General features: G+C 41.1%; 3 protein-coding genes across 4 annotated transcripts; 2 read left to right on the forward strand and 1 right to left on the reverse strand.

The window, feature by feature from the left end:
* The first annotated feature begins 1096 nt into the window (after nt 1–1096).
* hnrnpl (heterogeneous nuclear ribonucleoprotein L) lies at nt 1097–14109 on the forward strand. 2 transcript variants are annotated; one of them, XM_044221574.1, is made up of 14 exons: nt 1097–1249; nt 1743–1861; nt 4021–4258; nt 4888–4973; nt 5122–5218; nt 5321–5393; nt 9932–9967; nt 10251–10319; nt 10414–10664; nt 11287–11408; nt 11517–11718; nt 11811–11868; nt 13487–13582; nt 13713–14109. In XM_044221574.1, the coding sequence occupies exons 1-14, from the start codon at nt 1127–1129 to the stop codon at nt 13769–13771; spliced, it is 1629 nt and encodes a 542-aa protein (XP_044077509.1). In that variant the 5' UTR covers nt 1097–1126; the 3' UTR covers nt 13772–14109. The 2 variants fall into 2 exon arrangements, with proteins under 2 accessions (XP_044077509.1, XP_044077510.1); XM_044221575.1 differs by lacking the exon at nt 9932–9967.
* A 1005-nt stretch (nt 14110–15114) lies between these two features.
* LOC122887895 (interferon regulatory factor 2-binding protein 1-like) lies at nt 15115–19812 on the forward strand. The gene is made up of 2 exons (XM_044221573.1): nt 15115–17195; nt 18908–19812. Exon 1 carries the CDS (start codon nt 15389–15391, stop codon nt 17168–17170), a length of 1782 nt encoding a protein of 593 aa, XP_044077508.1. The 5' UTR covers nt 15115–15388; the 3' UTR covers nt 17171–17195; nt 18908–19812.
* micu2 (mitochondrial calcium uptake 2) lies at nt 19803–26828 on the reverse strand. The gene is made up of 12 exons (XM_044221576.1): nt 26583–26828; nt 26137–26266; nt 25001–25032; nt 24816–24891; nt 24166–24213; nt 23810–23892; nt 22987–23034; nt 22747–22844; nt 21471–21642; nt 21279–21387; nt 21034–21191; nt 19803–20414 (listed from the first exon to the last, which is right to left on the reverse strand). The coding sequence occupies exons 1-12, from the start codon at nt 26778–26780 to the stop codon at nt 20313–20315; spliced, it is 1254 nt and encodes a 417-aa protein (XP_044077511.1). The 5' UTR covers nt 26781–26828; the 3' UTR covers nt 19803–20312.
* Nucleotides 26829–27131: the final 303 nt, after the last annotated feature.

Consider the following 27131-nt stretch of genomic DNA (forward strand, 5'->3'; position numbering starts at 1 on the left):
GTTTAAGGCATTTAAGAAGGATGCAATGATGACTGTATCCTGTGCTGTGCTAAAAGAACTAAAACTTAGCATTTCCCTGCGTCAGTGGCTAAAAGAGTCATCACTCTGAGCAGAGCTGTCTCAGTGCTCCAAAGCCAGATTAACACTTCTCAGAGATCAGTCCCATTCATATGAGCTTACTTGTCACAGTTTTCATGTTTTTGTGTACACAGGTCAGCTACACTAGAGGTGAAAAAGTGGCTTGAACATTTTTTTTCTCCTGACTTTTAAAGGACCAACATTTGGCAGGGACATTGTGCTGAAATGGTCTTTTAGAAATACACAAAAACACAAGGACAAGAGGGAATAAGCATTTAGGATGCAAATACAGTGACAAACTGAAGTCTTTTGGTAACTTTTGTATTCATAAAATATTTCTTTCCTGGTTCAGTATCCTGGTTTGGAAATGTCTTAATTATAATAGAGTAGGGGGAAAAAGACATTTCTGCATATTGGGAAAACATCTTACAAGGTTATGTAAATTCTATCATGTTCTGGTTGAGAAGGATTGAGTCAAGTGAAAGTAGTGTTGTTTAGGTTTGTGTTTCATAAATTTTAAGGGTGACAGGTTTAGTTTAACCCCCTCCTCGCCTGGAGGACGCGATAATATTAATGATTGACACGGTAAAGTGACCAATAGTAACGTGTGTAGCGTGTGACGCTCTGCTCCTGCTGCATTCTTTGTATCAATGTTATGGAGGCACATATTGCTCTCTGTGCAAACGAAGTTCCCATTTGTGGACAGTAAAATCTATCTATCTATCTATTCATCACCCTTGACGAGGAATAAAACATTTGATCACCCTGGTCTAAATAAGTCACACTCGTACAGTCGCAATTTCAGAAGAATAATCAAAGCAAACTGTTCTTCATTAAAAAAAAAAAAATGCATGCTGTGATCACAACGTTTGATTTGGATGAGACACATTTGTGTGTAGAAAATGTATAATTATTTTAATATTTGCAGAATAAAAAGTGATTTTAGGAAATTAAATTATATTAAATTAAGACATCTTTACAGCTTCAAACTCCTAACTATGGACAATGGAAAACCGAGTCATTGCTTTTTCCGTTTTTCCCACACATCATGAATGCAGCAGTAGCCCGGCACTGGGGACAGGACAACATGGCTGCTGCTGCGGGCAGATACTACGGAGAAGGAGGCAGAGCAACGAAAAGACAGAAAACTGAGGACGGAGGAATGACAACGGTGAGGGTTTCCCGCGTGCCTTGGTAGTTGCCGTTTTATTGTGCAAAAAAATGTGATAGGTTTTGCTTTTCTAAGAGAGGAGAAGCTAAGTAGCTAACCGAAGCAAACCATTTCACGTTAACGCGAGTTTGGTCAGGTTTAGCTAGAACAACGGTATAGCGGTAAGGGAATATGTCTAATTAGCTACATAGCTACTCAACGACATGTAGCTGCCTTCCTGTGTACTGATAGAAAACATGTTTTAGTTCATCATAAGCTGTGCAAATTAACACAAATAATTGGTCGTTGAGTCAGGCCAGTGTTTAAAGTTCATGTGAACGTTAGTTAACGTTACTGACGCAAATTTACAACGCAATACCGGTTATTTTTTAAGACTGACTGAGTGGAGCTACTATTTACTCATCTATGCCGGTCTGTTGCTCCACCCCCTTTCCATAAGCGGTGGAAGTATTTTCTGACCCTACAAGCATCATGTTGTGTGCATCGTTTTCAGGAGAGCTACGATGACCCTCATAAACCGCTACCCTCCCCGGTGGTGCACATCAGGGGCTTGGTGGACGGTATCATGGAGGCTGACCTGGTGGAGGCCCTGCAGGAGTTTGGGGCCATCAGGTACTGACAGAGCACATAAGACGCTGTGCTAACAGTATGTACTGTATTCTTCAGTGGTGTGATTCTCATGCTGCAGATTTCATGGGTCCTGATGTGTGAACATTCATCATAACTTCATCTACTCACAGACACAGTCCCGATCCACTGTCATCTTGTCAAGCTGCTATGGCTGTTATGTTAGAAAATAGTTGCCGAGTTAACACATCAGAGAAAGCGCAGTGGTGGGTAGAGTACTGAAAAGCTTTACTCAAATAAAGGTACAATTACTCCCATAGAAAATTGTTCAAATAAAAGTAAAATTACCATTTGACAAACCTACTACTTTTACTAAGTAAAAGTGTAAAAGTAGCCTACTTGGTCAATAAACTACTCAAAGTACAAGTTACTTTTTGTTTTAATATTGTTTAGTGCGTGTAGGCCAGTGATCTTAACAAGTCATTTAATGCAAGTCCAAGTCAAGTTTCAAGTCTTTGAGCTAGAGTCCAAGTCAAGTCTCAAGTCCTTAGGGCACAAGTCCAAGCCAAGTTTCAGATCTTTGCTCAAGAGGCAGAGTCAAGTCTCAAGTCTCTTTTCAGAATAATAAGGGGAACGCACTTGGCTTTGCATGTTGATTATCTCTAATTTAGCTATTTCTGTTTAATACAGTTATATTACTTATTTTTTTTTATCTACATGAAGGTATCGAAAAGACCACTTTAAAATATCATACTTGCTAGCTGCCTTGCCTACTGTTGTTGCCTGTATCTGTTGTTATCTTGATTTGGACATGTAGCCAACCAAACCACTTGCTTTGACATAAAGGGTGCTGCATATGATTTGGCTTCTCCAATAGCACAGGCACCCAATACAATATGATTATTCCTAAAGCATCTGTGAACATAATCTTTACAACGTAAAGAATTATTGTGGCAATAACACGGGAGCAGCCCATTGTTGAATGAAGTAAGGTAAGCCTAAATATGGAGGGAGGCCTGTGTGTCACGTGTAAAACCCAACAGGACTGTTTTATCCACCCATATTTGCTCTAGCCCTATGCTTCTCAAAAATTCGGCCACCGTCGGGCATCACTATAAAACAAATTGCAACCAACCAGAATTAGAGTAAAGAAAAAGGCAAATTTCCATCCAAAGAAAGCCATGCTCTGTGCAACGAGAGGCTTCTGTTAATATATCAGAATCAATCCAGTGATCATCTGACTTAGATGTCCATACAGTGTGCAGCCATTAAATAATAATAATAAAGTGAAAGTATTTCTGCCGGCTTGTGAAAGGGCAATGCAGGCTGTTTTCCAGCACAGCCACCAGTGGCATAGTGTGCAGTTACTGGATTTGAGTTACATTAGTAGAAGATCCAAACCTGAAATTGAAAAGGTATTTGCCTGATTTTTTTTCAATTTTTGCATTTGCTCAACTCATTAATATCTGGCTCAACGCACGTCCCTGTACAGCAAGGGAGACCGGTTAAAGCTCTCCTGCGTAACCGCACACACACACAGCTTGGATGACAGCTCATTTTGGTTAATGTAGCAAAATGCATAGTAGATAACAGACTAGTTGTAACAAAGGTATAAATGGCAAATGTGGGGAAGTTAAAAGTAGTTTACTGGCTCAAAACAATACTTGAGTAAAAAGTAAAAGTAGAGAACTGAAAGAGCACTGCCGGAGTCCAGTATTCACTTGCTTGTTAGCTCTGGGTTAGTTCTCCAAATCCTTTGGAAACTATCTTGGTCTTCAGCCTGTTAGATGCTGTATGTTTCACCAGCCACTAGTTGACTTCTTGGCTGTGCTGTTCCATACTGGGCACGTAGCATACACAAGGCTACGTGAACTTGTCTGCGGGAAACGGCTGCCTATTGTTTGAATGAAACCTAACCTTACAGACTGTGTGCGGGCCAGAAAACCTAAAAAATGAGCTAAAAGCAGATTTTAATGTTAAATCTTGTCAACTCTTTCATATTACTGGGAATCAGTTTTTTCAAAATATGTCATAATGCTGGTTTAAATTTAGCTAGTTATAGGCAAAGTCAGCGTAATTGCAAGTCCAACCAAGTTGCCAATGACTTTAAACATTTATGTGACTCATGCTTTTGTTTATGAAACATGGTTCAGTAATCCAGCCTATAGGTCCTATAATTTTCTTCTTGAAATATTTATTTACAGTTATGTGGTTATGATGCCCAAGAAGCGCCAGGCCCTGGTGGAGTATGAGGACATGAATGGCTCCTGCAATGCTGTTACATATGCAGCAGAGAACCAGGTTTACATTGCAGGCCACCCTGCCTTCATCAATTACTCCACTAGCCAAAAGATCTCCCGGCCAGGAGACTCCGACGACACCCGGAGCGTCAACAATGTGCTGCTGCTCACGATCATAAACCCCATCTATCCTATCACCACGGTAACGTGATTATAAAAACTAACCTTGCGTGCAGTGACAGTGTCGCATCATAATTTATTTAGCACTGTGTTGAACTGGATATATTACTGTATGATTACAAATTCAGACAGAATCATTCATTAGATCTCCGTACATTAAACCGTGTTGTGATTGAAACTGGCTTCATGAAAAATAAGGATTAGATTTTAGATTTTATTTTCACAAAGTGCTGAAAAACTACTGTTTTGATTAGAGGTACTTCAGCCAATACATCCATTAAACAGTATCCATTCTTTCCCCACTGCACGTAAGTTGTTAGGAGTAGTGATTCTCAACAAATATTGAAACATACAGACCTATTCTTCTGCATCAGCATGGTTTTAGAATACAAATAATGTTTTCATTTCTTTTTTCTACCTAATATATATGTTTCACAACTGCTGTGAATTTTCCTTTCCACTTTGATGTCACTGAATTCCTTTTTATAGAAATGGCAAAAATTAAGCAATTTAAAATGGAGTAACAGTCAGCAAAGCAGTATGTTTTTGTGTTTGGTCATGTGTGATATTTTTAAAGGGGTGTGTGCTGTCGTGTAAAGGGTGCTTACTATATCAGGAGTACTATATGAACTTATCTGTGTGCCTCTACAGGATGTGCTCTACACCATTTGTAACAACTGTGGTCCTGTACAGAGGATCGTCATCTTCAGAAAGAATGGTGTTCAGGCCATGGTTGAATATCCTTTTCAGCAATTGCCTTTTTTATTGGCCATATTCCTTTACATTTGGACACACTATTATTGTACAATATGTTGACGTTTAATTATACTTGGGCCCTCAGAAATCTAAATATAATCAGACCTCACCTTAACACATTGCTGCCACGTTTGATTCAGTCCAAAGTGCCCAGAGGGCCAAAGCCTCTCTGAATGGGGCAGACATCTATTCTGGCTGCTGCACTCTAAAGATTGAATATGCCAAGGTAGGTGTTTGCCACTGTCTAATCAACCTTTGTGCCAGCTGAATTGAATCAGATGTTAGTGAGAGGAAACTAGTTTTGATTGTAATGCAATCCTGTTCACAGCCAGCACGCCTTAATGTCTTCAAGAACGACCAGGACACGTGGGACTATACAAACCCCAACCTCAGTGGCCAAGGTAACATGCAGTCTCCAACCCTTCCTTCCCCCTTTTTTCTTCCTCTTTTCCTCTCATGCCACTGTATGGGATGGTTAGGGTTCTCTGCCTCCAGGGGTATTGCCTTTGATCACAGATGAATAGTTTCTTCCACCATTCACCATGCTGCTCAACTCAGTGTTCAGAGGCAGTATTCCTGTGATGCCTTCACAGTCTTCATGCATTTTCTCGCCACACAGCAGGCTCAAAGTAAGGGCATGAGGAGCAACCTCAAGGGCAGCCAACCTCAATTACAGGCTCATGCATGTGAAAAGCCCAACGCACCCGTCACAGTAGCATACGCACCATTCTTCACATAGGTTCACATTCCCTATAGAGCATGTCACAGCTGCACAACCTCACATCCCTGCTTACTCTAATCCAGAAAATCCTACAGAGACTATCACACCTGTTAGCATTCTTTCAAACATAGTGGAGATTTTATCATATCTTAAATTAGACATTGCACTAGCCAGCTGAGTTGACTAGTGAGACCACTAGGCACACTTCTGGTTAAAGGTCCCATGAAACGACTCCTGAGATCTTAAACCTTTCCCAGGCTTTGTATTTCTGCATGAGAGTTGGACTTCACGATGGGAGGGCCTGGGTTTGAGGGTAGGTGGAGCATAACAGCAGAATGAACACTGTCAGTAGTTGTCACTGTGTTGCTGAGGATTAAACACCCAACCGTTTTGTGGGGTGTCAGCATTACGATCAGCAGAGACAGTAGCTGCTGATGTTGGATGGCATCTCAGTCTGATTACATTTTTATTAGCTGGATCGTTTTGCATACGCCCCAAGCACATGAGTTATTTAAAAAATGACGCTTAACAGTAATCAAAATGGTGTAATTTTAGAATAATGATGGGTTATATTTTTGGTATGTTTTACATGTAACCGTTGATGGTGAACAACAGATCTGGGACACGAGAACATTCTGCATTTCATGGGACCTTTAATGTAAAACATATACTATAAACACACTTGATAGTGTCTTCTACATTGTTAAGCTTTCAAATCAATATTTGTGTCAACAAATGTGTATTGTTTGTGAGCATAATAATAATGTGGGCATAGGTTTTTAAAGGTAGGGATTACATCATTTGTTACTGGATATGTGTTTTGTTGATGTAATGGTAAAACAATGTGTTTAAAACCCAAGAACTAAAAGTCAAGATTATTGCATGCCCGAAACCTCCAGCAAGGGAATTTAGTCACCCACTTACTGCTAAATGCAAGTAGGCAAACTGTTAGGTAATTGGATTTCAGGGTAACAGAACATTCACTAATATGTAATGTGTTAGGAGCATGATGGAGAAGACCATACTGCAATTTATAATATTACATATTTGCCTTAGATTCTATGTGGTCAGCAATAGAATTTTACTTTAGTGTATCCGTATGAAGGAAATTTCTGATTTTCTTTTTTTCGTCAAACACTGTAAAATGATGTAGTTGTTTCTCTTGTACACGACCAGGACCACAACATGTACATTTCAAGTTTCATACAGGTATTTGACATCTTTCTTGATATTCTATAGTTTGTGCTGCCTTACAAACCAGAGGTACTCCTTGTGTCCTCACTGTGCAAACTCATACAGGCTTACCGCAACCTCTAAGCAGACACAGCGGCTTCTACAGCTACAGTATAACAGCACCCACAGCCACAACTAATGTAAATCTGCTCTGTGGCATACATCGGACACAGTGGGGCAACAAATACTGGAACACAACCTCAACTCAGTACTTCCCTATTCCAAGTCCATCATCACCCCTATCTCCACCACCTGACACGGGAGGCCATTTTATTTTTGGTGGTGGACAGTAGCCACCATTTCAGTTTGAGGGACAGAAATACTCCAAGGCCACGCGAACAGACACCTCGCATATCCATCACAGACTGATGTTGATAGATTGATAAGCATCTACCACCCCCTCTTTACCAGTGCAGCACATCTCATCTGCAGAGCCCTGAGGAGTCGCCACTTTTGACACAACACATTGATGATGAGGGCGGGAGTCAGGTGTGTGGTCGTTGTGGCCACGCCTCCTAGCCCTTGGGATGTGCCTGCCATAACACAACCACAGGGAGCAACAGAGGAGTTTTCAGACACACTCAGCCCGACCAGGGAACAGATGACACCACATACTGGGGCAATAAACAAAAAAAGAGGCCATTCTCTCTCTCTCAGATGCTAATACCGCTTGTCTCTACCTTCCTGTGCCGAACACAACATGACAACACAACGTGCTGAATATCCACGGCAACACACAGCTGAACCGCCATGACAGCACATCGTCACGCAGATATTCCAGATGACTTATTGTCAAGCACTAGATGCCTTTTCACTTTTCAAGTGGCTGACAGCTAATAAACCAAATAAGCAAGCATCATGTGAGCGTCCATTTTTACATGAGAAGAAATATCCACGGGGGGGCCTATGAAGACACAAGCATCAAACACCTATCAAGCATACAAGCACAGAGGCAAACAGATTAAAAATCCTTTCCTAAAGCTTTCTACATTTATGGACTCTGGTGTTCTGTTTTTTCCCTGTACCTTCCTCCCCATTTCCCTCCTTCTCTCTTTGCTGTTCTTGTGTTGTTTCTGCGTTGTTTCATTTTGCCATTTTTGCACTGGCCCATAGTGATGCCTTTAACGCCTCCCGTGTGATGCAGGTTTGGCTCAGTGTGTCTGTGGACAGACAGCCCACTCTCAAACGGTGCAAATGTCCTGCTTTGTGGTCAGAGCACGGTAAGCTGGAAATGAGCCTCTAATAGCAACTTTCAAAACAAACCGGCAGCAAGTTAAAACCCAAGCATGGACGTGTGGATGTACTTTTCTCTCTGGTGGTGGGGATGCAAGGAAGGAAAGAAGGAAGAAAAGACTGAAGAGGGAGAATGAGTTGAGGCTGGAGTCAAGAGGTTGGCGGGTAGCATCCTTGCTGAAGACTGCCCCCTACCTGCCCACTGTGTCCCATGCTCCATGTGTGGTGCTGTAAGTACTTGAAAGAAATTAATGAATAATCTGACTTGATGGTTAAAAGTTGAAAGTTATTGTGAAACTAAAACAACATGACTGTTGAAAATAAACTTAAATTGTTGAGCCGCCATGTTAATACTACAATATGATATAACAGACTACATTCTATTCGTAAATTATTGTTAAAATATTCTACATTTAGAATATTTGCTACATTTATTGCCGTTTGATTATACTACCTCGTGTTGGGTTACAAAGCATGTTAGTATCCAGGGGAATGAGTGGGGCCAGTCAGAAGTTGGAACATTTTTAACTTTGATATCTAGGTAAAACGTTACAAAAACTATTAAGGGAGTGTTGGATTTGGATTGTACTGTCTTGCAGCAGTAGTAGCAGCTAATATACATTTTCCAAATTGTCAGTTAGAAAGGTAGCTAGGTTTTATTTTACAGATGTGGATTTTTATTTTAGCGCTGGTTGTTTTTATTTGGAAATAGTATTGTTCTGAGGTAGTTGTCACACCTGGTGGTGACACGTAAGACAGGAGGTTTGCTCAAGTAAGGGCAGAATGGAACTAATTAAGGGTTTTATTTCTGTTCACTTTGTTGTGCAGAAAAATCAGAATTTGTTATATTCAGATTTTATGTATAATGCAAAATTCCATGCAGCATGGTTTGTAGAAGTGGTGCTTGTAATTAAAGTCCCCATTTGGTAGTCCCAGTGATCTTCCCTGGTATTGCTTACAGTGTGTCTCTAGTGGCACATTCAATTAGCAATCTGCCATTCAGGGCACATTATATGCAGCCACTGATATAGTATGATTAACTTCACATCTGTTTCAGTGCACTGTGTGTGGCGTTTAATTCACAATCTCCCAGTGTCCATATCACTGTGTGTACCTGCAGTATCTATGCATATCATAAATATTCTGCAGATAATTGTTTTGGTTACAGTTGAGGTTGTATTTGGGATAGTAAATCTATTTATATAACAGGTGTGAAATAGATGTATCATAAGCTAACTGTAACCAAAGTAGCAATTCTATCTCACCTGACATGACATGACATGACAGGCCACTTTAGCCTTGCAAGATACTTAACCTGCTGGAGTGTAGCAGTATAGCAGTGTGGATCTGTCCTTGACACTACACTACTTAAAAATGTGGTTATTTTGATTATGGCAGGGCTGCATTGATCAATTTAAGCCAGTCTACAATTCGGATGTAATTTTTTCCCTTCCACAATGTAATCTAGTCAAAGTCCTTGATGTCTTTTCACTTCTGATGTTATACCTGTGTCTTATTCTGATTTGTAATAACTGTGTAGTTCCCATAGTTTTCAATAAAACATGCTTAGACTGCAGTGCTTAGTGCTGCTCATTGCACTGATGCATATTTTACTCTCTTATCTTCTACTTGAATGTTTCTATTCCATATAATTGCCTGGGATGTAAAGAAATGTGTTTATACAGTATTGCCAAATTTATACTTTTTTAATGTTAATTTGGATTTGACGTGTGCATATGTGTACCTGCACAGATGCTGATGGTGAAGGCAATTGGAACAATTCACAAGGTGTGTGTGTGTGTGTGTGTTTGTACTAGGATGGCTGATATAGGAGGTCTTTTAAAAAAAATGTTTGATAGCTATTTTTACTGTTAAAAAAATCTCCATTATGTCACGTATTAGATAAGCAAAATAGAGCCTGCAGACTTTTTTTTTAACACTTAAGATCTACCCTTTGCTGCATGTCAATCACAACCTTGTCCCTTAGCACATAGTAGCCCATGTAAGGTACTTGTTTGACACCTTTAGTAAGGAAGCTGTTTGATAGGCAACTTTTATTTGACCATTTTAGATCCGAATGCCAATCCCAACAAACGCCAGAGACAGCCTGCTCTTTTAGGAGACCACCCACCTGATTATGGTAAATATCCAATAAAGAAATTGGTCATTATGAAGAATGGATCACATTCCATTACTGTATCTGTACCTCAGATGTTTTTTTCTCTCTAATTAAGGTGGCCCTCAAGGAGGTTATCATAGCTACAATGATGACAGCTACGGCCCCCCTCCTCCCCACCGTATGGGGCCAGGTATGGGTGGGCGTGGTCGCGGTAGCCAGCGCTATGGCCCTGGATACGGACCACCACCCCCTGAGTACGGTCCTCACGCTGACTCCCCGGTTCTTATGGTATATGGCCTTGAGCCCTCTAAGATCAACGCTGACAAAGTCTTCAACATTTTCTGCCTCTATGGCAATGTAGAGAGGGTGAGTGAAATAATGCTAACCAAACACTCTTTAGTCATTACACACCAAAACTTGATGGTTGCATCCTCCCTTACCTTCAAAAAAGTAAAATGTAATGAATTGATAGTGATTACTGAAATTTAAATAACAAATTACACTGCTCAATGATTAAATAAGTAAAGTTAGTGTAAGCTGAAAGCCGGTGCTTACAACAGTTCACCATCAACAAATGTTTCCTGTAGAGCTGCGACGATCGGTCGATTAGTTGATTGACAGAAAATGAATCAGCAACTATTTGGATGATCGGTTAATCGTTCAAGTCATTTTTCAAGAACAAATGCAAAATGTCAGCTCTCAAATGTGACAATTTGCTTTTTTTCTTTATCATATATGTTAAAGTAAATTGGATATCTTCAGGTTTTAGACTGTTAAGTCAGACAAAACAAATTGAAAATTGAAGACATCTCTGTGGCCTCTGAGAAATTGTGCCATTTTTTCACGATTTTTTTAACATTTCATAGACTAAGCGATAAATCAGTGAATCCAGAAACTAATTGACAGATTAATGAAAAAAATCATTCAGTTGCAGCACTGTTTCATGCTCTTGTTTGTGCGAGTCAGCTGGATGTTGTTCTTCCTTCAGATTAAGTTCATGAAGAGTAAGCCTGGAGCAGCAATGGTGGAGATGGGAGACTGTTACTCTGTGGACAGGGCCATCACTCACCTCAACAACAATTTCCTTTTCGGACAGAAACTCAATGTTTGGTAAGAGCAGCTATTCAAAACATTATCATAGACTACTATCAACAAAAAAAAAAAGAGGTGCAGAGCTAGATATACAGAGTAAGACCTCTGGCCCTCTTTCCTTGGCAGTGTGTCCAAGCAGCAGGCTATTGTGCCAGGACAGTGCTACCAGTTGGAGGACAACAGCAGCAGTTTCAAAGATTTCCACGGATCCCGCAACAACCGCTTCACCTCCCCAGAGCAGGCGGCCAAGAACCGAATCCAGCACCCGAGCAACGTCCTACACTTCTTTAACGCACAGCCCGACATCTCTGTAGAGATCTTCAACCAGGTAAGAAAAGCCACCAGGGTTCTATTTGTGAAGTGTAGATTTTCCACAAATCACTGCCTCAAATTATCACTGAAACTGGTCTTTCCTTCCAGGTCTGCGATGAACTGGGAATTAAGAGCCCCGCAAGTGTGAAACTTTTCACCGGAAAGAGTGAGTTACAGCCTGGCCAATTTTATAAACTGGTTTTGTACAAAAACCCCACAAAGCAAAACCTTTCTACACATTTACAGTACAGGGGTGGGGGAAATTGTTTGGCTAGGTCAGTGGTTCTCAAACTTTTTCTGTCATGTTCCCCATTAACAATATTAACAATATTGGGGGAGCAACAAAAACAAAGGAGAGGTTGAATTTGATTGAAATAAAAAAAAAAATGATTCAGGTCAACACGATAGCATCTGCAAACTCTTGTTTTTTTTATTTCCCTACATACATACAATTTAACTTAGTCCCCCCTGTTTAAGAGCCACTGGATATACGCAGAAGGCACAGTCTGTACACCTTACAGTTCCTATTTCATATGCAACACACTGCCAGTTGCCAACAAAGCATTGCATTTGGTCTTCAAACTGATCCACGTGACAGGTAATCAAAGCAAACCCCCAGCTCTTCTAAATGCAAGGTGTTGTTTGCAAACTAGATCATCTAAAAATGGGATCCAAATGAATTTCTCATGTGTATGTAACTGCTGAATTTGGGAGACAGAGAAAAATGTTTCTCTGTTTTAGCAGCATAAATATATTTTTACTGTTTTTTACAAAGTGAAAACCAAATCAATGTTAGAAAAAAGGTTATAAATCTCAATTTAGTAGAACTCACTTTAGTTAAAATTGCATTGCACACATACCAGCTAGTTTTGGATATTGCTATTTTGGCTGTGCTGTAGCTGTTAGGTGGCTTCTTCAGGTATATTAGTGAGTGATCTTAGAACCTATACAGATCTTTAGTTCAATGCAACACACAGCTGAGTATTGTTCAGAGCCCCCTAAAGGTCACGGTGAGAATTTTTTTTTGCATTCCCTTGCAATATGTTTTGCGTTCTCTCGCAATACTTCTCTTCTTCCATTCCTTCTGAGCCATGTGTGTTTGTAATGGAAGGTAGTGTGGAGATTCTCAAGTTAACGCATTTAGCACTGTTTATGGACACCTCACCTTATATGATGTCCACTGCAAAGAAGTTATCAGAACATTATCAAACTTCTGGGTCGGAGCTGCATGTATAACATCATTTTTGCTCCACACTTACAGCAACCGGCCTTCTACCAAAACCTGTTTCAGCACTGAAGGTAACTTTAATTTGTTTTGTGCAAATATGGCACATTAGCTTTATGAGGCAGATTCAACTGCACATCTGTAATTCTGCCTCTGGGCTACAGTCCAGTACAGAGGACAGGAACTGTTCACGGATGAAACCGACAGCATCCTGCAGATCACCGTGCTGCTTTCTTCTGGAGAGACCTCTCGATCTAAGAATTAGTTTCAGTTTACTTTCACTAATTACATAACCATGCCTGCCTATTGAGCAGTAGTACTGTATCAGCATACTTAATGCCCAGTTCAAAGTAAAGTTCAATGAGCTGGTCCATACTGGGTCGATGCACTGGGAGCAGCTGAGCGGAAATAGACACATGGCTCTGAAGGAATGGGAGAAGAAAAGGACTGCGAGGGAACGCTAAAGTAGTCCTCAAAAGAATTCTCGCCAGACCTTTAGAGGGCTCCGTAGTATTGTCCATTATGGTCATCTAATCAGTCGTCTTGTGTGGCACAAAAGGTGAGCGAAGTTCATCTGGTCTTCTAGAGTGGGAATCCATCAATGATGCCATGGAAGCCCTAGCTATGATGAACCATTACCAGATGAAAAACCCTAGTAAGTTCTCATCTCGTTACATTAACATACCAACATGGTTTTTAAAAGCTGGCCATGTAGTTTTTATGATTTACTGTACATTTTAAAGCCCTATAATATATTTGACCTTTTTCTTTATTTTCTCTTATAGGTGGGCCTTACCCTTACACACTGAAGCTGTGTTTCTCAACCACACACCATGCCAACTAAATACTCTCCCCTCCAACTATTTTTAATGTTTTGTGTCTTTCCAGAGTATTCTGTAGTTCTGTTGTCACGTCCCATTAAAACATTCAATCAGTATTGACAAAAACTAGGATTGATGTGGTTTAGTACATGTTACTTGAATTATGATTTTGTATGATTTATTTTACTTTTACCATGATTTTCAATCAGTTGTTTATTTTGTTCGTTCACAACACTAGATTTGAATAACAGCCCAATACCCTGAAGTAACATTTCAATGTGGACCTCAGTTGTTGGTTTTTAAATAAAGTGAACAGCAATCATAATGTGAATACTGATATAAGTGTTCACATCTTCAGAGATGGTTTGTATTGTATCTTTCATCATTTCTTCACTCTGGACAGGGAAACATACATCTCCATTCATGGGGAAATAAAAATACATTGATTGGCGAGTTCTACAGTCACACTGACATCTCTGTGTGTACTGCAGTGGTTAGGGTGCCTTCCATATGTTGATACCTGGACTATAGAAGATTATCACTATGAAGATTAACAGATGGCAGACATGAAGGAGCTGGTTATCTGTAAGAGTGTTCAGTCACTATAAAGATTTCAGTGTTAAGGTGTCTTTTATTCAGTAAAAACAATACTGTGATTATTACTTCGGCTGGAATTACTCAATTAACTATAAGTTCTCAGTTTCAGTTCTCACATACCTGCATTATGATCGGGCGGAAGCCACATCGATACACTCAGATTGTGAAGCATAAACTGTAGTAATTACATGTACTACTCTGCATTCTTTTCAGTGTTACAGTTTGTATTTACAAGTGCTAGATTAATTAAAGCAGTTCTAAAAAATGGTTCATTTACCTTTTTGCTTAGATATTCATCTTAATATTTTCATTATTTAGTATTAAGCATGTGAGTTATTAGCAGCAAATCCAAAATGCATCACTGGAGATAAGTACTTATGTTGAACCCACTGACCACACTATAGTGTTTCTATTGTTTGGATTAGTCGTTGGCTGCATGCATTCATTGTGGTGTCCTTTTAGCTTGACGTTTCTCCAAATACAGTCTTTACTGCTAAACCAAGAAAAAAAAAAACTAAAGCAATTTTCTAAATAAGTTGAACACAAAAGGCACATAAAACAATTTGTTAAAGAGAGGTAATGATATTTTAAGTTGTGCAGATTCCAGCTGACACGCCTCAAATCTCCCGTTTAATCACTGATTACACAACCTGCCTCATTCAGCTGTTCTGTGGACCTTTATCTCCTGGTTGTTCGCACAGTACTATAATATTCACAATGCTGGAGAAAAAAACGGCGGCGTAAGAATAAAAAACTACAACTCCCACAGCGCCCAGAGCCTCAGTCGCGTAGGTGTTTCCGGTGTCTTATGACATTTTACTTCCTTCCACACAGCCCGACAAGAACAAATCGAGAAAGAAGACGTCGCTAACTTTTAAATGCTGTCGTCAACAGTCGCGTTTTGAGCTTAGTTTGCGTTTAAATTCTATCGTAAAATGCGCGGCATGTGGCGAGTGGTGTCTGAGAATTGAAGAATTGTTGGAAAACGTAAACCGTAACGTGTAGGCCTCCGAAGAAAGTTTGGTCGAGGGCCTGTAAACAACATGTCCTCCGCCTCGCAGTCTTCCTCTAGACGGCAATGGTGCTACCTCTGCGATCTGCCCAAGATGCCCTGGGCCATGCTGTGGGAGTTCAGCGAGGCTGTGTGCCGGGGATGTGTCAACTACGACGGGGCAGACAGAATAGAGCTCCTCATTGAAACTGCCAGGCAACTGAAGAGCACGCACGGAGTTTTAGACGGCAGGTCCCCCGGTCCACAGCAGGGCAAACCCAGCCCGGCTGGGCCCATTGAAGCAGGGCGGCAGCATGTAGAGCGTATGGATAGGGGGAGGGGTGAGTACGGGGTGTCTTCTCGCCTCCCCAATGGCCTGCACAGAGCTGAAGATGTGGCCTTGTCAGAGGGCAGCAGACAGAGCCCAAACACTCGTCGGGCTATAGTTGGGGCAGTTCCTAGTCTTCATGGCACCATATCCCATGCCTTGATAGCTCAGGGGTTAGTAGCAGCCCCTCATGGGCTTTTAACCCCATTATCAGGCTCTAGATCTGGGGCCACACCTATTGCGGTCTCAGCTGGCCCCATAATGAGTGACGCTGGCAGAAGACAGGCAGTGTCCCTGGGTGTGGGAGCTAGCACCTCTGCTCTGGTGGGTATAGATCCTGCAGTGTGGAGGAACAATGAAGTGATGGCTGAATTGAATGAGGTGGCTCGTAGCAGGGTTGAAGGCTGGCCAAACCGTCCCAAAGCAGTCCGAGATGTACTTGTAGCTCTCAGCAGCTGCGTCCCCTTTAATGTGCGCTTCAGGAAAGACCATAATCTGATGGGTCGTGTTCTGGCCTTTGATGCCAGTACAACTCCAGAGTTTGAGCTGAAGGTGTTTGTGGAGTATCCTGCCGGCTCTGGAATGATCTTCTCAGGAGTCCCAGACCTGGTCAGACAGATGTTCCGTGACTCTGCCAAAGATGCAGGTAAAGCCGTGAACTCTGGCCTACGCTATGTGGAATATGAGAAGCGGCAAAGCACGGGAGACTGGCGTGGGCTGTCCGAGCTGTTGAATGATGGTGTGCGTTTGTTTAAAGAGCCCCCAATCCCAGAGGTTCTGCCACAGCCAGATGCAGGGTTGCCCATGGCACCCGCTGGACGCCCTGTACCAGCCAAGAGCACAACTCGGCGCCGCAAGGCTTCTCCGGGCTCTGAGAATGGAGAGAGTGAAGGAAGGCCTGATCACCCAGCGAGAGATCCCTGGCCCCGAGGTGCTTACCCAGGCATGGAACCTCTTCCCAGCATGGCCACCCCTCAAGAGGGCCCACCGCGTTTACACAGCCAGCCCTCACCCATCTCAGCACTCATGGGAGTTGCAGACAGCCTGAGCTCCAGCCAGATGGCCAGAGATAGCCCCAGCATGTCCACAGCCCACTCCTCCTCAGCAGGGCGCCCCACCAGCAGCAGCCCCTCCACTGCCTCCACCTCAGTCTCCCAGGCAGCCTTGGGGCAGGGGTTAAACGCGGTGGGGCCGAGCAGCAACAATAGTGCTGGGGAGTCTACAAGCAGCGCTCAGGGCACTCTGCTCTGCTGCACCCTCTGCCGAGAGCGCTTGGAGGACACTCATTTTGTCCAGTGTCCTTCTGTCCCACACCACAAGTTCTGCTTCCCCTGTACCCGGGGATTCATCCGCAGCCAAGGTCAAGGCGGGGAGGTGTATTGCCCCAGTGGAGAGCGCTGTCCCCTGGCTGGATCCACTGTGCCTTGGGCCTTCATGCAGGGAGAGATCTCAACCATCCTGGCTGGAGATGGAGATGTGACAGTAAAGAAGGAGAACGACCCTTGACGTCTCCATCCTGTTGTAGTGAATGGTAAGATGACAGCTGTCCCGAGGGGGATGGTTAGGATGTCACTATTTTGTAATCAGCTTTAACATTAAATTTCAAAGCTGACAATTTAAACAGTTTAAACTAATCAAAACAAAACAAAAACATGATCTAAAGGCCCCAACGAGAGGTAGTGAGAAAGGAAAATTAGTTGCAAATGAGAAACAGAATCAGTGTTATCAAGTGATAAACCGTATCAAAGAAAGAAACATTTCTTTTTTCAGCTGTGACTCTACTTGGCTTGAAATTGCATAGTAGTAGTAGTATGGCTGATTTGTAAAGCAGGTCTTCAGTTTTCAGGTCATATTTTAATCCTCGTGCTCCCATGATTAAACTCAAATCAGCATTAATAATTGAAGTGACGTTATCTTCCTTCCATCTTCCAAACTATACAACAGAATATACAAAGGTGAAGAGAGTCTTGGCAGGAGTGTGTGAGTGTATTTTAGCTAATATCAGAAGAATAGTTATGTACTGTATGTAGTCACAGATAGTGTAAAGAGAGACAGAAAGATAATTACAACTCGTTATAACAATGCTTAGTATTATACAAAATACACTGTGGCCAACAAAGGCTCCTGTAGGCTAACTGTGCAGCACACTGTTGGATAAGGGAGGCTCAGTGTCATAATGGCTATAGAGCAAAATTACAAAGGAGAGTTAGTAGTGTACATAATTGTTTAATCTTTTTATATTTTGTGTGCCATAAAGAAACATTGTCTCTGCTAACTTAAGCTCATCAGCATGTTCACACTGGAACTGTAACTCCCATGTGAGAAATACTTTCCCTTTCATCCCGTGTTGACAGTGTATGTTAAACCACAGACTGCAGTGACGCCACATATTTTCATTAACAAAACTGTCATTTCTCCCCTGCAACGTGTCAATGTGCTAAAAACACATTACACTTTCTATAGTGTCAAGAGAGACCTCAACAGTTTGATGCTGATTTAGAGATCAGATTGAGGCAGGACAATAAAAAAATAAATGAAATGACACAGGATGAAATAAACAAAACATTGTGGTGTAATTTTCATCATCTCGCAGCTCCCACTGTTCATCGTGTGTAACAGCCTCACATCATGTCCTCAGCTTTGATTTCTCTGGTAGTACAGTATTATCAACTAGCCACTTTATGTACTGACTGGATGTTGTAGATACTTCTCTGAAAAATAGACCTAGGGTTACAGCAGGATTCACCAAATTAATTTCATTTTTTTGTTGCTAACATTAACACTTATGCCTATTATGAGTTGATGAGCTTCCTAGCTACTGCAGCTAGCAGCAGTGACGGTGTTTGCGATGGGTCTGATGGTGCTGACTGAAACTCCACAAAAAAAGGATTGCACAGCCTCCTGCAGAGGCACTGTCGCACAAGTCTCATTTGTAGTTTATAGATGCATGTCTCCCGACAGCCCACATACAGAAAAATGTATAACTAATGTTACCATCAATGGCAGGAAAATTCAAGACTTTTTAATACCTCAGGCCTTTTTTGAGGGAACTTTATTTCAATGCTTTTAACGTGTTTCAAGACCTTATTACAGGAAATGCTCCTCAGGCAGCTAAAACTAGATACAGCAAAATCTACCCTAAAAAATAATCACTGCTCAGTTAAAAAGAAAGCTGCCCTTTGTTATCCTGTTTGTTTACAATGTTCCCATATCCTTACACATATTTTTCTTCTTTTTCCACAGTGGATCAAACACTCTGAAAGCACTTCCCTATTATCTCAAGCAGAGGTCCACTGCTGGCTGCAGTTCATCATGTGTGCCTATGAGAACAGAATAACTCTGAACCCCAGGGGGACAGCTACACAAACATTGTTGACTAAAGACACAACAAGACTCACCTTTGAGAAGAGGGACATGTCCGTCTGTCAGGGCTGGGCTCACCTGTGAAGGCTAACTGGTTAGGTCCTGACCAAATCTCTCTCTCTCTCTCTCTCTCTCTCTCTCTCTCCTTTGTCCAGTGCAGCAGAGGCCTCTCGTCCGGCCTCGTTTTCAAAGCCCAGGATAGAAAGCACACGCTTGTTTTAAGAATGACAATCTATTTTGTCTTTCATTTGTGTTTTTGTTATATACGTTGCATACTGTCCGATACAGATGGATGACAGAGATATTGAGATGCTGGTTTGACACAATAATGCAATTCTTCAAAAAACAAATGAATGTTCAAAATGTGGCAAAACCATTTGGTCCTTAAAGCCAAGGATGGAAAAAATGTAATCCCACAATATGTCTCTTAGGTAATCTCCTTATATTGTATGTCAAAAATGTGAATTTACTTTCAATATGGCTATGTAATTTCTATTTTTGATACAATACAAATTTATATGTATTTGTTTATAGTGATAAGAAGACCAAAGATGGCTTCATGCTCAATGTAATTTTATTGTATTGTAGCTGTGTATGCTGTATTCACTGATAACCTTGACATCAGTCACTAATTTGTTCATCTATCACAGAAGTAAGTTTTGTTTTGTCTATTTACTTTTTGAATTATATGTATGGTAAGATAATTAGCACCACAATCTACAATGGTTAACCCACTTACTCATGTGATCTTAACAGGTCATTACAATAAAAATAGTTACTAGTTACAGCTGGTTTATTCTTTGAACCTCACATGTGCAGCAAAAACTTCATTTGATAAATAATTTGACAAACATGAAAAACCCACACAGCTACTGTATAAGACTTGAAAACGTGTCACTATGCACAGAATTAGCATCTGTCCCTCGAACCACAGTTAACCAGTTTTCTAAACACTGCTTGTGAGTGTGTTGAGTGCAGAATCAATTTAAAAGTGATCAGACATTTTGAATATAAAATGCATGACTGATGAGCACAAAGGCCAACACACTGCACCAAACAATAAAAAAATATTGTAAACACCACACCCAGACCCACAGTTCTTCAGCTAATATCAGACAATAGATTGCTGATCTGTAATTTATAAACCAGATAGTGGTGTAGATCCTGTTTCTTTACATGTGGTTACATTTCTAATCTTCACTCCACATATTTGATTATAAGATACCAAGGTGAGAAGTGGCATGAGTAATGGTCTATCAGGCGTGTCCTGGAACATCACGGTGGTTCAGATGGGGCACCAGTCGTCCCCCATGGCCTCCTTAGCTCCCTTCAGAGTCTCTCTCTTCACACATTTCCAGTAGCCAGAGAGGCCGGTCTGCTGCGGCACCTGAGGCAGGACAGTGTTTATCACGTGTCACAGCACTGCAATTCATTGTGAAATTCAAAATGCACCCCGAGAGCAATCTAAAAGGCGTCTACTAGCAGGATTGAGGATTTTTATCTTTGCAAATAGTTTGCCGTGCTAAAGTGAAAGTAACAGAAATGCTGACTGTTGATTTTGTATGAATGAAAAAACAGCCTCAGTCTGTACAACCAAAGAGATACAAATTAGAGCGCATGTAATGAATAATGCACAAACTGTCCATCTTAGAAGTGTTCGGTTTTTTCCCCTTTAATTTCCTCAGTAGTCGATTTGATGACTCTACTTAATTAGATGACTTGTTAGAGGAATAGTTCAGCATTTTGGGAAATATGCTTATTCACTCTCTTGCAGAGTTACAGTTTAAACAAATGAGATATGACATGTTGATTAGTGAGCTTTCGAGGTGCTGATAGGCAGATTTCTTCCCTTTGGACAAAGCCAGGCTGGCGGCTTCCCTGTTGCCAGTCTTTATGATAAGCTAAGCTAAGCTAAGCGGCTGTAGCTTCATATTTACCGTGAAGACACAGGAAGGAGTATTTGCAGCTACTAAAACACAACATAAAGTCAAGATGGATAGACTCACCTTCAGACCTCGCAGCACTCGGTCTTTCATCACACCAATGAATTCCTTATGGCTCAGGCAGTTGTCTCCATCCATATCAAAGAGTTTAAATATAGTATCCAGCACATTCAAAGACAGATCATGGCCTGTGGCGATCTTCACAGCGCGCTTGAACTGGGCTGCAACGAGAGGAGGGAAAACTAGTCATCTACTGTAGATAGTGTTTCTAAAAACTATCCAAATTCCAATCGATAGAGAGGTGTTACCCATTCCAACAGGACGGTTGGTTCCAGTGACCAGTTTCATTGAAAAAGCAAAATCCTCCAGATTGTTGGTGAAGAGACAGAAGACTTTGAACTCATCAAATGTGATACTCTGCAAGACAAAATCCGTCACTTCACTTTAATGCTACACTGAATGAGTTTTCACAGCATGTTCGTGAAGGAAAGTCCTGTAACCTGGCCAGCAGGGATCCTCTTCCTCATGTTCTCCCAGTAGACTTCATTGTCTTCTTCGTTGGTGTAGTGTAGCAGCCACTCTGCAAAGTCTTCTCTTCGCATGGTGTCCATACCTTTGGAGAACTGCAGGAACTCCATCTCCTGGACTTCAGCCTGCAGGTCCTCCATGAACCTGAACAACAGAAATTGTTTAGTGGGAATCTGATGCTTTGAGAACCAGGAGTCCTGCTGAGGTCTGTGGGGAATAAAATGGTCACAACAATACCACCTCACTTTAATGAGAGCAAAACAAATACAAAGAAATCCATTCTTTCCAATGAACTCCAACATTTTTGAGTCAAATAAGAGGGAAATTAACGAAAAGGGGTCAGAAATAAGTGAGAAGTAACCATTTGAGAAAAAAGCCAAACTTAACAATGGAGGGGAAAAAGGAAAGAAATTCTGGTTCACACAGCAAAGATGTGACGGCTATTCTCATCAAAACACTCTGCAGTGGTCATTTCCTCAAGATTATCCAAACAGAAATGAACATCACTGAACATGCTGTATTACTGTAAATAGAGATGTAGTCGAGTTTGACTTTACAGTAAACTCTAAATTCACACACGGTAAAATGACGGTGACTGTTCTTCACTGCATCAGTTTACAGTTTCTGTTCTGTGTCGACCACAAAGTTTGGTTTTATGTAAGACAGCAAACCTGTAACCTGAACTGTAACCTGTGCTGATATGAGGTGTCTGTAGCATGTGATTTTGTGTTTTGCACTTTGTATGTAAAGAACAGAATTTTGTGTTTAAAGGCAAGAATTTAGCAACTTAGTTTGGCTCTTTGAGAGATTTGCACATTGAAATTCTTGTGGAAACTGAGCCAAAGCAACGGAGTTTATTCAATGGTAGTGATGACAACAACGGACAAGACTGTTTATTTTGATTTATTTTATTTTTTATTTTTTTTTAAACGGCAACATTTTAACATAAAAAGTTTGATTTCATCACCAGATTTTTTCTAAAACCTTATTAAACCTAATATATTTTCTCTGACATTTGTCCTGCTAAGTAGCTGTATTGCTGTTGTATATGCTATACAACAGTGTACAGTAAGTTGAGTACACACTTTTGGAAGTTAAAATGCGACTGACCACAGAGCTGACCTTAAGTAGTCTGACAAAGAAAAAGATAAACTACATGTTTTTTCCCTTTGCGTCCAAAACGCAGACTGATACAGACTCTATGTGATCGCTGACAGCAGCGGGTGAGTGCAGAGGACATTTCCTCACCTTTGGAACTCCTGATACTGCAACTTGTTTTCTCCTTTCTTCCCAAAGAAGTAGGCCTGCAGCGTTGTGTTCACACTTTCCCCTTCCTCTGCTGGTTTCTGTAAACATCCAGGGAAGGTACAACAATATCATGCATTGTTACTATTAAAACTGAACGGGCAGACATTACACTGTATTGGTGATGTTGCAAAGGGACAAAATCATGCTAAGCTGTCCTTCTAAGGGACTGTGAATACGCACCTCTGTGCTGTCCTTAGGAACTTTACTTTTTCCAATGATTTTCTTCAGCTTCAGAAGCAAAACATGAAAGATTCCAAAAATGTTAACATTTAACCAGAGAAATTTAAAATTACTTTCTGCACTGGATTTTTTTATTTTATTTCAAAATGTGAACATACATCCCTCTTCTCTGAACTGTCACAAGAAATGAACCAATGAACACGAATATTTTACTGATCAAACCAGAGATATGACCGTCACACACACAGCAGACACTGGAGCAGATGAGATCCCATGCACTTCTACTCCTTTATTGAATGCTTTAGGCTTCTGCACCAAGTCACAACATGAAAATACGACACAAGGTGCATAGCGTGCCAGCGTGCAGTCTACCAGCCTAGGCCTGATCTAGACTAAGCCACAGAGGTCTTCTCCTGTCATCACAGAGGACAAGTGTGGTTTGACGCAAACACAAAAATGTCAAGTGACTTTAAAGAAATGGACTCCAGCGAGGGGCTGACTCAGGCTCAGAGATGCAAACACATGACAGATGAAACAGACTAGAGTAGCTAGCAGTGCAGCTCTCCCTCACCTTCACATGGTGCCATGGTCCATACTTACAACTGTGGTAGCATCAGTGCTTCAGGCAGCATTAAAGGTGGCAATATTTTGAAATTTAAATGCACACAGACATTTGAACAGACAGAATGGCAATTCTCTGTACAACGTGTCCTACCATACAGTGCTTACATATTAAACAATCTGTGTTATGTTCAATATTACTACAGCATTATACAAATCTAAGCCAATAAAAAAAAAAATCCTGATACATCAGAAGTCTTACCTTGAGAAATTCCTTTTTGTCCACTTGCTCATTGCCGTCAACATCAAGCATTTTGAAAGCTATATGAAATCCTGTACGTGGCTCTGCAACAGCAAGTTCAAACAGCAAGGCATGTTATCTGAACTCTATCTGAATACTATAGAAAACCTCACGTGAATCAGCACACTTGGTTAGTAGGGCAAAGCAGCACTACACTGTTTTCCAGGCTGCGTTGAGAAGTAAAACACAACATAACTGCAGTGTTCTTACTGAAGAAAATGCTCCCACTTAAGTCACAAAATCACAGGCAAATCCGTTCAGAGGGGGAAGACCCTGTAAGGCCCGGCGGCTCATGCGAGGTTTGGGAATTTACTTACTGGTCAGGATAGTCAGCAGGAACAGATACTCTGTGTAGGATATCAAACCTGCAAGACACAAAGAAATGGACGCAGAATTATATTTTGGCAAGAACCAACAAATCCCACACTGGCCGACTTTGAAAACAAATAATCTGCAAACGCACAGACGTGAACTTTCCCTGTTACGGTCACACAGATAAAATTAAACGTGAAACAAGATCCATCCCAGAGTCGGTCACTCAAAAACGTGTGAACTGCAGTCAGTCACAGGTGGATGGATGTAGACACACTGTGAGCAGACCTGGATACAGGATATTAGATCTGAAAGTCCTGTGTGTTAACTCTTCTCTGTTGACAGACTGAAGACTTGTCCTGTCCTGTTTGATAGCAATTTATGTTTTGAGAAACATATCACTGAGCCTGTCCAATCATGTTTTTATCACCTCAGAAACGTTGCAAAAATCCAATCTATTTTAAATCTTACAGAAAGCATATCCTGATCTTCCCTGAGCTGTCTGTTTATTTTATTCTTTTTATGTATTGTATTTTTTTGATTTTATCATTCACTGTGGTATTTTATTTCTCTCTCTATGCAGCACTTTGTACTTTGTTTTGATAAGTGCTCTATAAATAAAGTTGTATTATTTATTTATTATTATAAGACTTACCATTGTCTCCTAAGGTTCTGAACAGCTCATTACCAGCCCGAGCTTTAGAGGCAGCGGCCAACATTTTGTTAACTTCCTGCAAAGACAGCAATAGGAAACATAAGCAGCACAAACGGATGACTCTGCTCTGCATGTGCAGTTGGAAACTAACTTACTAACGTTACACAATGTGATGTTACACATACCTGTGCTGTTAAAATTCTCTGCCGCAGCTTTCCTACACGAGAACAAACAGAAAAGATTTGTTAATAAGACAACAAAAAACTTATAGAATAAATAACAGCATAAAGGTGGCATTACTTATGAATTGTTTTCATGCATCTTGGTTTTATACATCTGAACGTTCACTGAAAACGATGTGCAAAATAGCGGCATTAAGTTTAAACTGGGGTTCATACACAAGCTACGAAAACAAATCTCCATGATAAAGTATTTTTTAGACTAATCGAGCAATACTATAAATCCATCTTTCTATATGTCCAGTGATGTAAATAATTCCGTTATATAGAAATAATTCAACAATGAGGGTTAGCTGTAGTTATGGTTATCATGTTATCTGCTGACATGATGGCTGCCTGAATTTTAAAAAATGCTCTAATCACAGATCTATAAAATATTTTTTACAATCACCTCCAATACAGTGAAAAGACTTGTTTTATGCATTTGGGTTACATTTGAAAATGACATTCATGAACTCATTTCATTCATGAATGAAATTGCAAATCCCAGCGCAACCATGTAATATGTATGATTTCGTCATGTAATGCCAGTCTAAGGGTGTTAAAATGAAGCAACATGCTTTGCAGAGCGGCATTTACACATTACCACTCAACTCTTCTAGAACTGTACAACTTTCAGGATACTGCAGGCAACCTGCTTTTAATCCCTCTGAAATATCTTGTATTAGCTGATCATTTCAAATGATCACCTCGTTGTATACACAAAGCAAGGATCTGTTAGATCTTGACATGGAGCAAGGTCTAACCACGAATACGGTCCAGGCCTTGAGCTACTACACATTTAGCACTGTCTTTGTTGCTAATCTGGACTTTTCTCCCCATTTTTTCCACAATTCCAGCTGATTTTAATAAACTTCCAATGAACCTTATTAGAACAAATCTTCCTCCCGCATCTCTTTTCTGACCCACTCCTGAACAGAGGCTACTCATCAAATCATTCAATGACCTGGCTTGACATGGAAGCATCTACATTCTTTTATTCAGGTTGTTCCTTTAATTTGTCACCCATCTGCAGAATCACCTGGGAGGACAGACTAGACTGAGACCGTTTACTAAACTAACTGGACGTCAGTGCAGCTTACGGTCAACGTTCTCCAGCATCACGGAGAACAGGAAGTCTCTCGGGGTCATGTAGGGCTCCTGTTCGTAGACCACTGAGGCGAACTGGATGAAACGAATCTTTCTGGCAGACAGCTGGGGAGCTGCGACTTCCTGAAACAGCACAAGTGACATAAACATCACAGTAAGCTACTGAAGCACATGAATAGTCATGGCTGGCCTGACACTACCGGCACGCCACTCGGTATGGCGTGTCGGTGAGTGGCAGCTGGGGGGCGTCAGTTGTTGATACAAACTCTTGGCTGAGCATTTACGCTCTCTCTTTGAATATGCTAACGTGTTCTTTTCAGTGTGTCGCTGTTACTTGTACTAAGCAACATAGCCTATTACTTTATATTTAAACAGACAGACATATGAAAGGTATCAGTTTCGACGACAGAATCTTTCATGAAGTGTGTAACGTACTCACTTTTTCTTCCTCGGCATGAACGGCGAAGGGCAGAGTCGTGTTGTTTGCATGATATTGGTAATAACAGATAAGCCCAGTTCCGATTACAGAGCCCAGAACACCAGGGCCGACAGCACGGCGCAGCGCAAAACTTTTCAGAGACCGAGGACTCCTCAAAACATTCCTCCAGACAGCGGCGACTCTTCCCCAGCTGGCCATTTTCAGGAAGCAAGCTCGCTAGCTGCGTAAACTCCACGGCTTCCGTAGCTGCGTACTGTGTGTGGGCAGCGCCACGCCCCCCGGGGACAAGCGGAACTAAGTACAAAACAAAGTACAAAGTGCTTCACAGAGAGAGAAATAAAATACCACAGTGAATGATAAAATATAAAAAATAAAAAACATAAAATACACAAAAGCAATAAAATAAACAGACAGCTCAGGGAAGATCAGGATATGCTTTCTGAAGAGACTTAAAAGAAGACACTGACTCAGACAACCTAATGTCTTCGGGCAAGTTGTTCCAGAGCCTCGGGGCCCTGATAGCAAAAGCTCTGTCCCCCTTAGTTTCCA

Source organism: Siniperca chuatsi, linkage group LG14, assembly GCF_020085105.1.
Source record: "Siniperca chuatsi isolate FFG_IHB_CAS linkage group LG14, ASM2008510v1, whole genome shotgun sequence".
Classification (NCBI taxonomy): domain Eukaryota; kingdom Metazoa; phylum Chordata; class Actinopteri; order Centrarchiformes; family Sinipercidae; genus Siniperca; species Siniperca chuatsi.

Bases quoted from the DNA above. Each gene is read 5' to 3' on its own strand.
- micu2 (XM_044221576.1), bottom strand. From the start codon at position 26,780: ATGGCCAGCTGGGGAAGAGTCGCCGCTGTCTGGAGGAATGTTTTGAGG. The intron at 25,033-26,136 runs GTAAGCTGCACT...GTTCTCGTGTAG, and splicing joins GATGCTGGAGAACGTTGACC to GAAAGCTGCGGCAGAGAATT. The intron at 22,845-22,986 runs GTGCGTATTCAC...GGATGTTTACAG, and splicing joins TTCCTAAGGACAGCACAGAG to AAACCAGCAGAGGAAGGGGA.
- hnrnpl (XM_044221574.1), top strand. From the start codon at position 1,127: ATGAATGCAGCAGTAGCCCGGCACTGGGGACAGGACAACATGGCTGCT. The intron at 11,719-11,810 runs GTAAGAAAAGCC...CTTTCCTTCCAG, and splicing joins CTGTAGAGATCTTCAACCAG to GTCTGCGATGAACTGGGAAT. The intron at 11,869-13,486 runs GTGAGTTACAGC...GTGGCACAAAAG, and splicing joins GAAACTTTTCACCGGAAAGA to GTGAGCGAAGTTCATCTGGT.
- LOC122887895 (XM_044221573.1), top strand. From the start codon at position 15,389: ATGTCCTCCGCCTCGCAGTCTTCCTCTAGACGGCAATGGTGCTACCTC.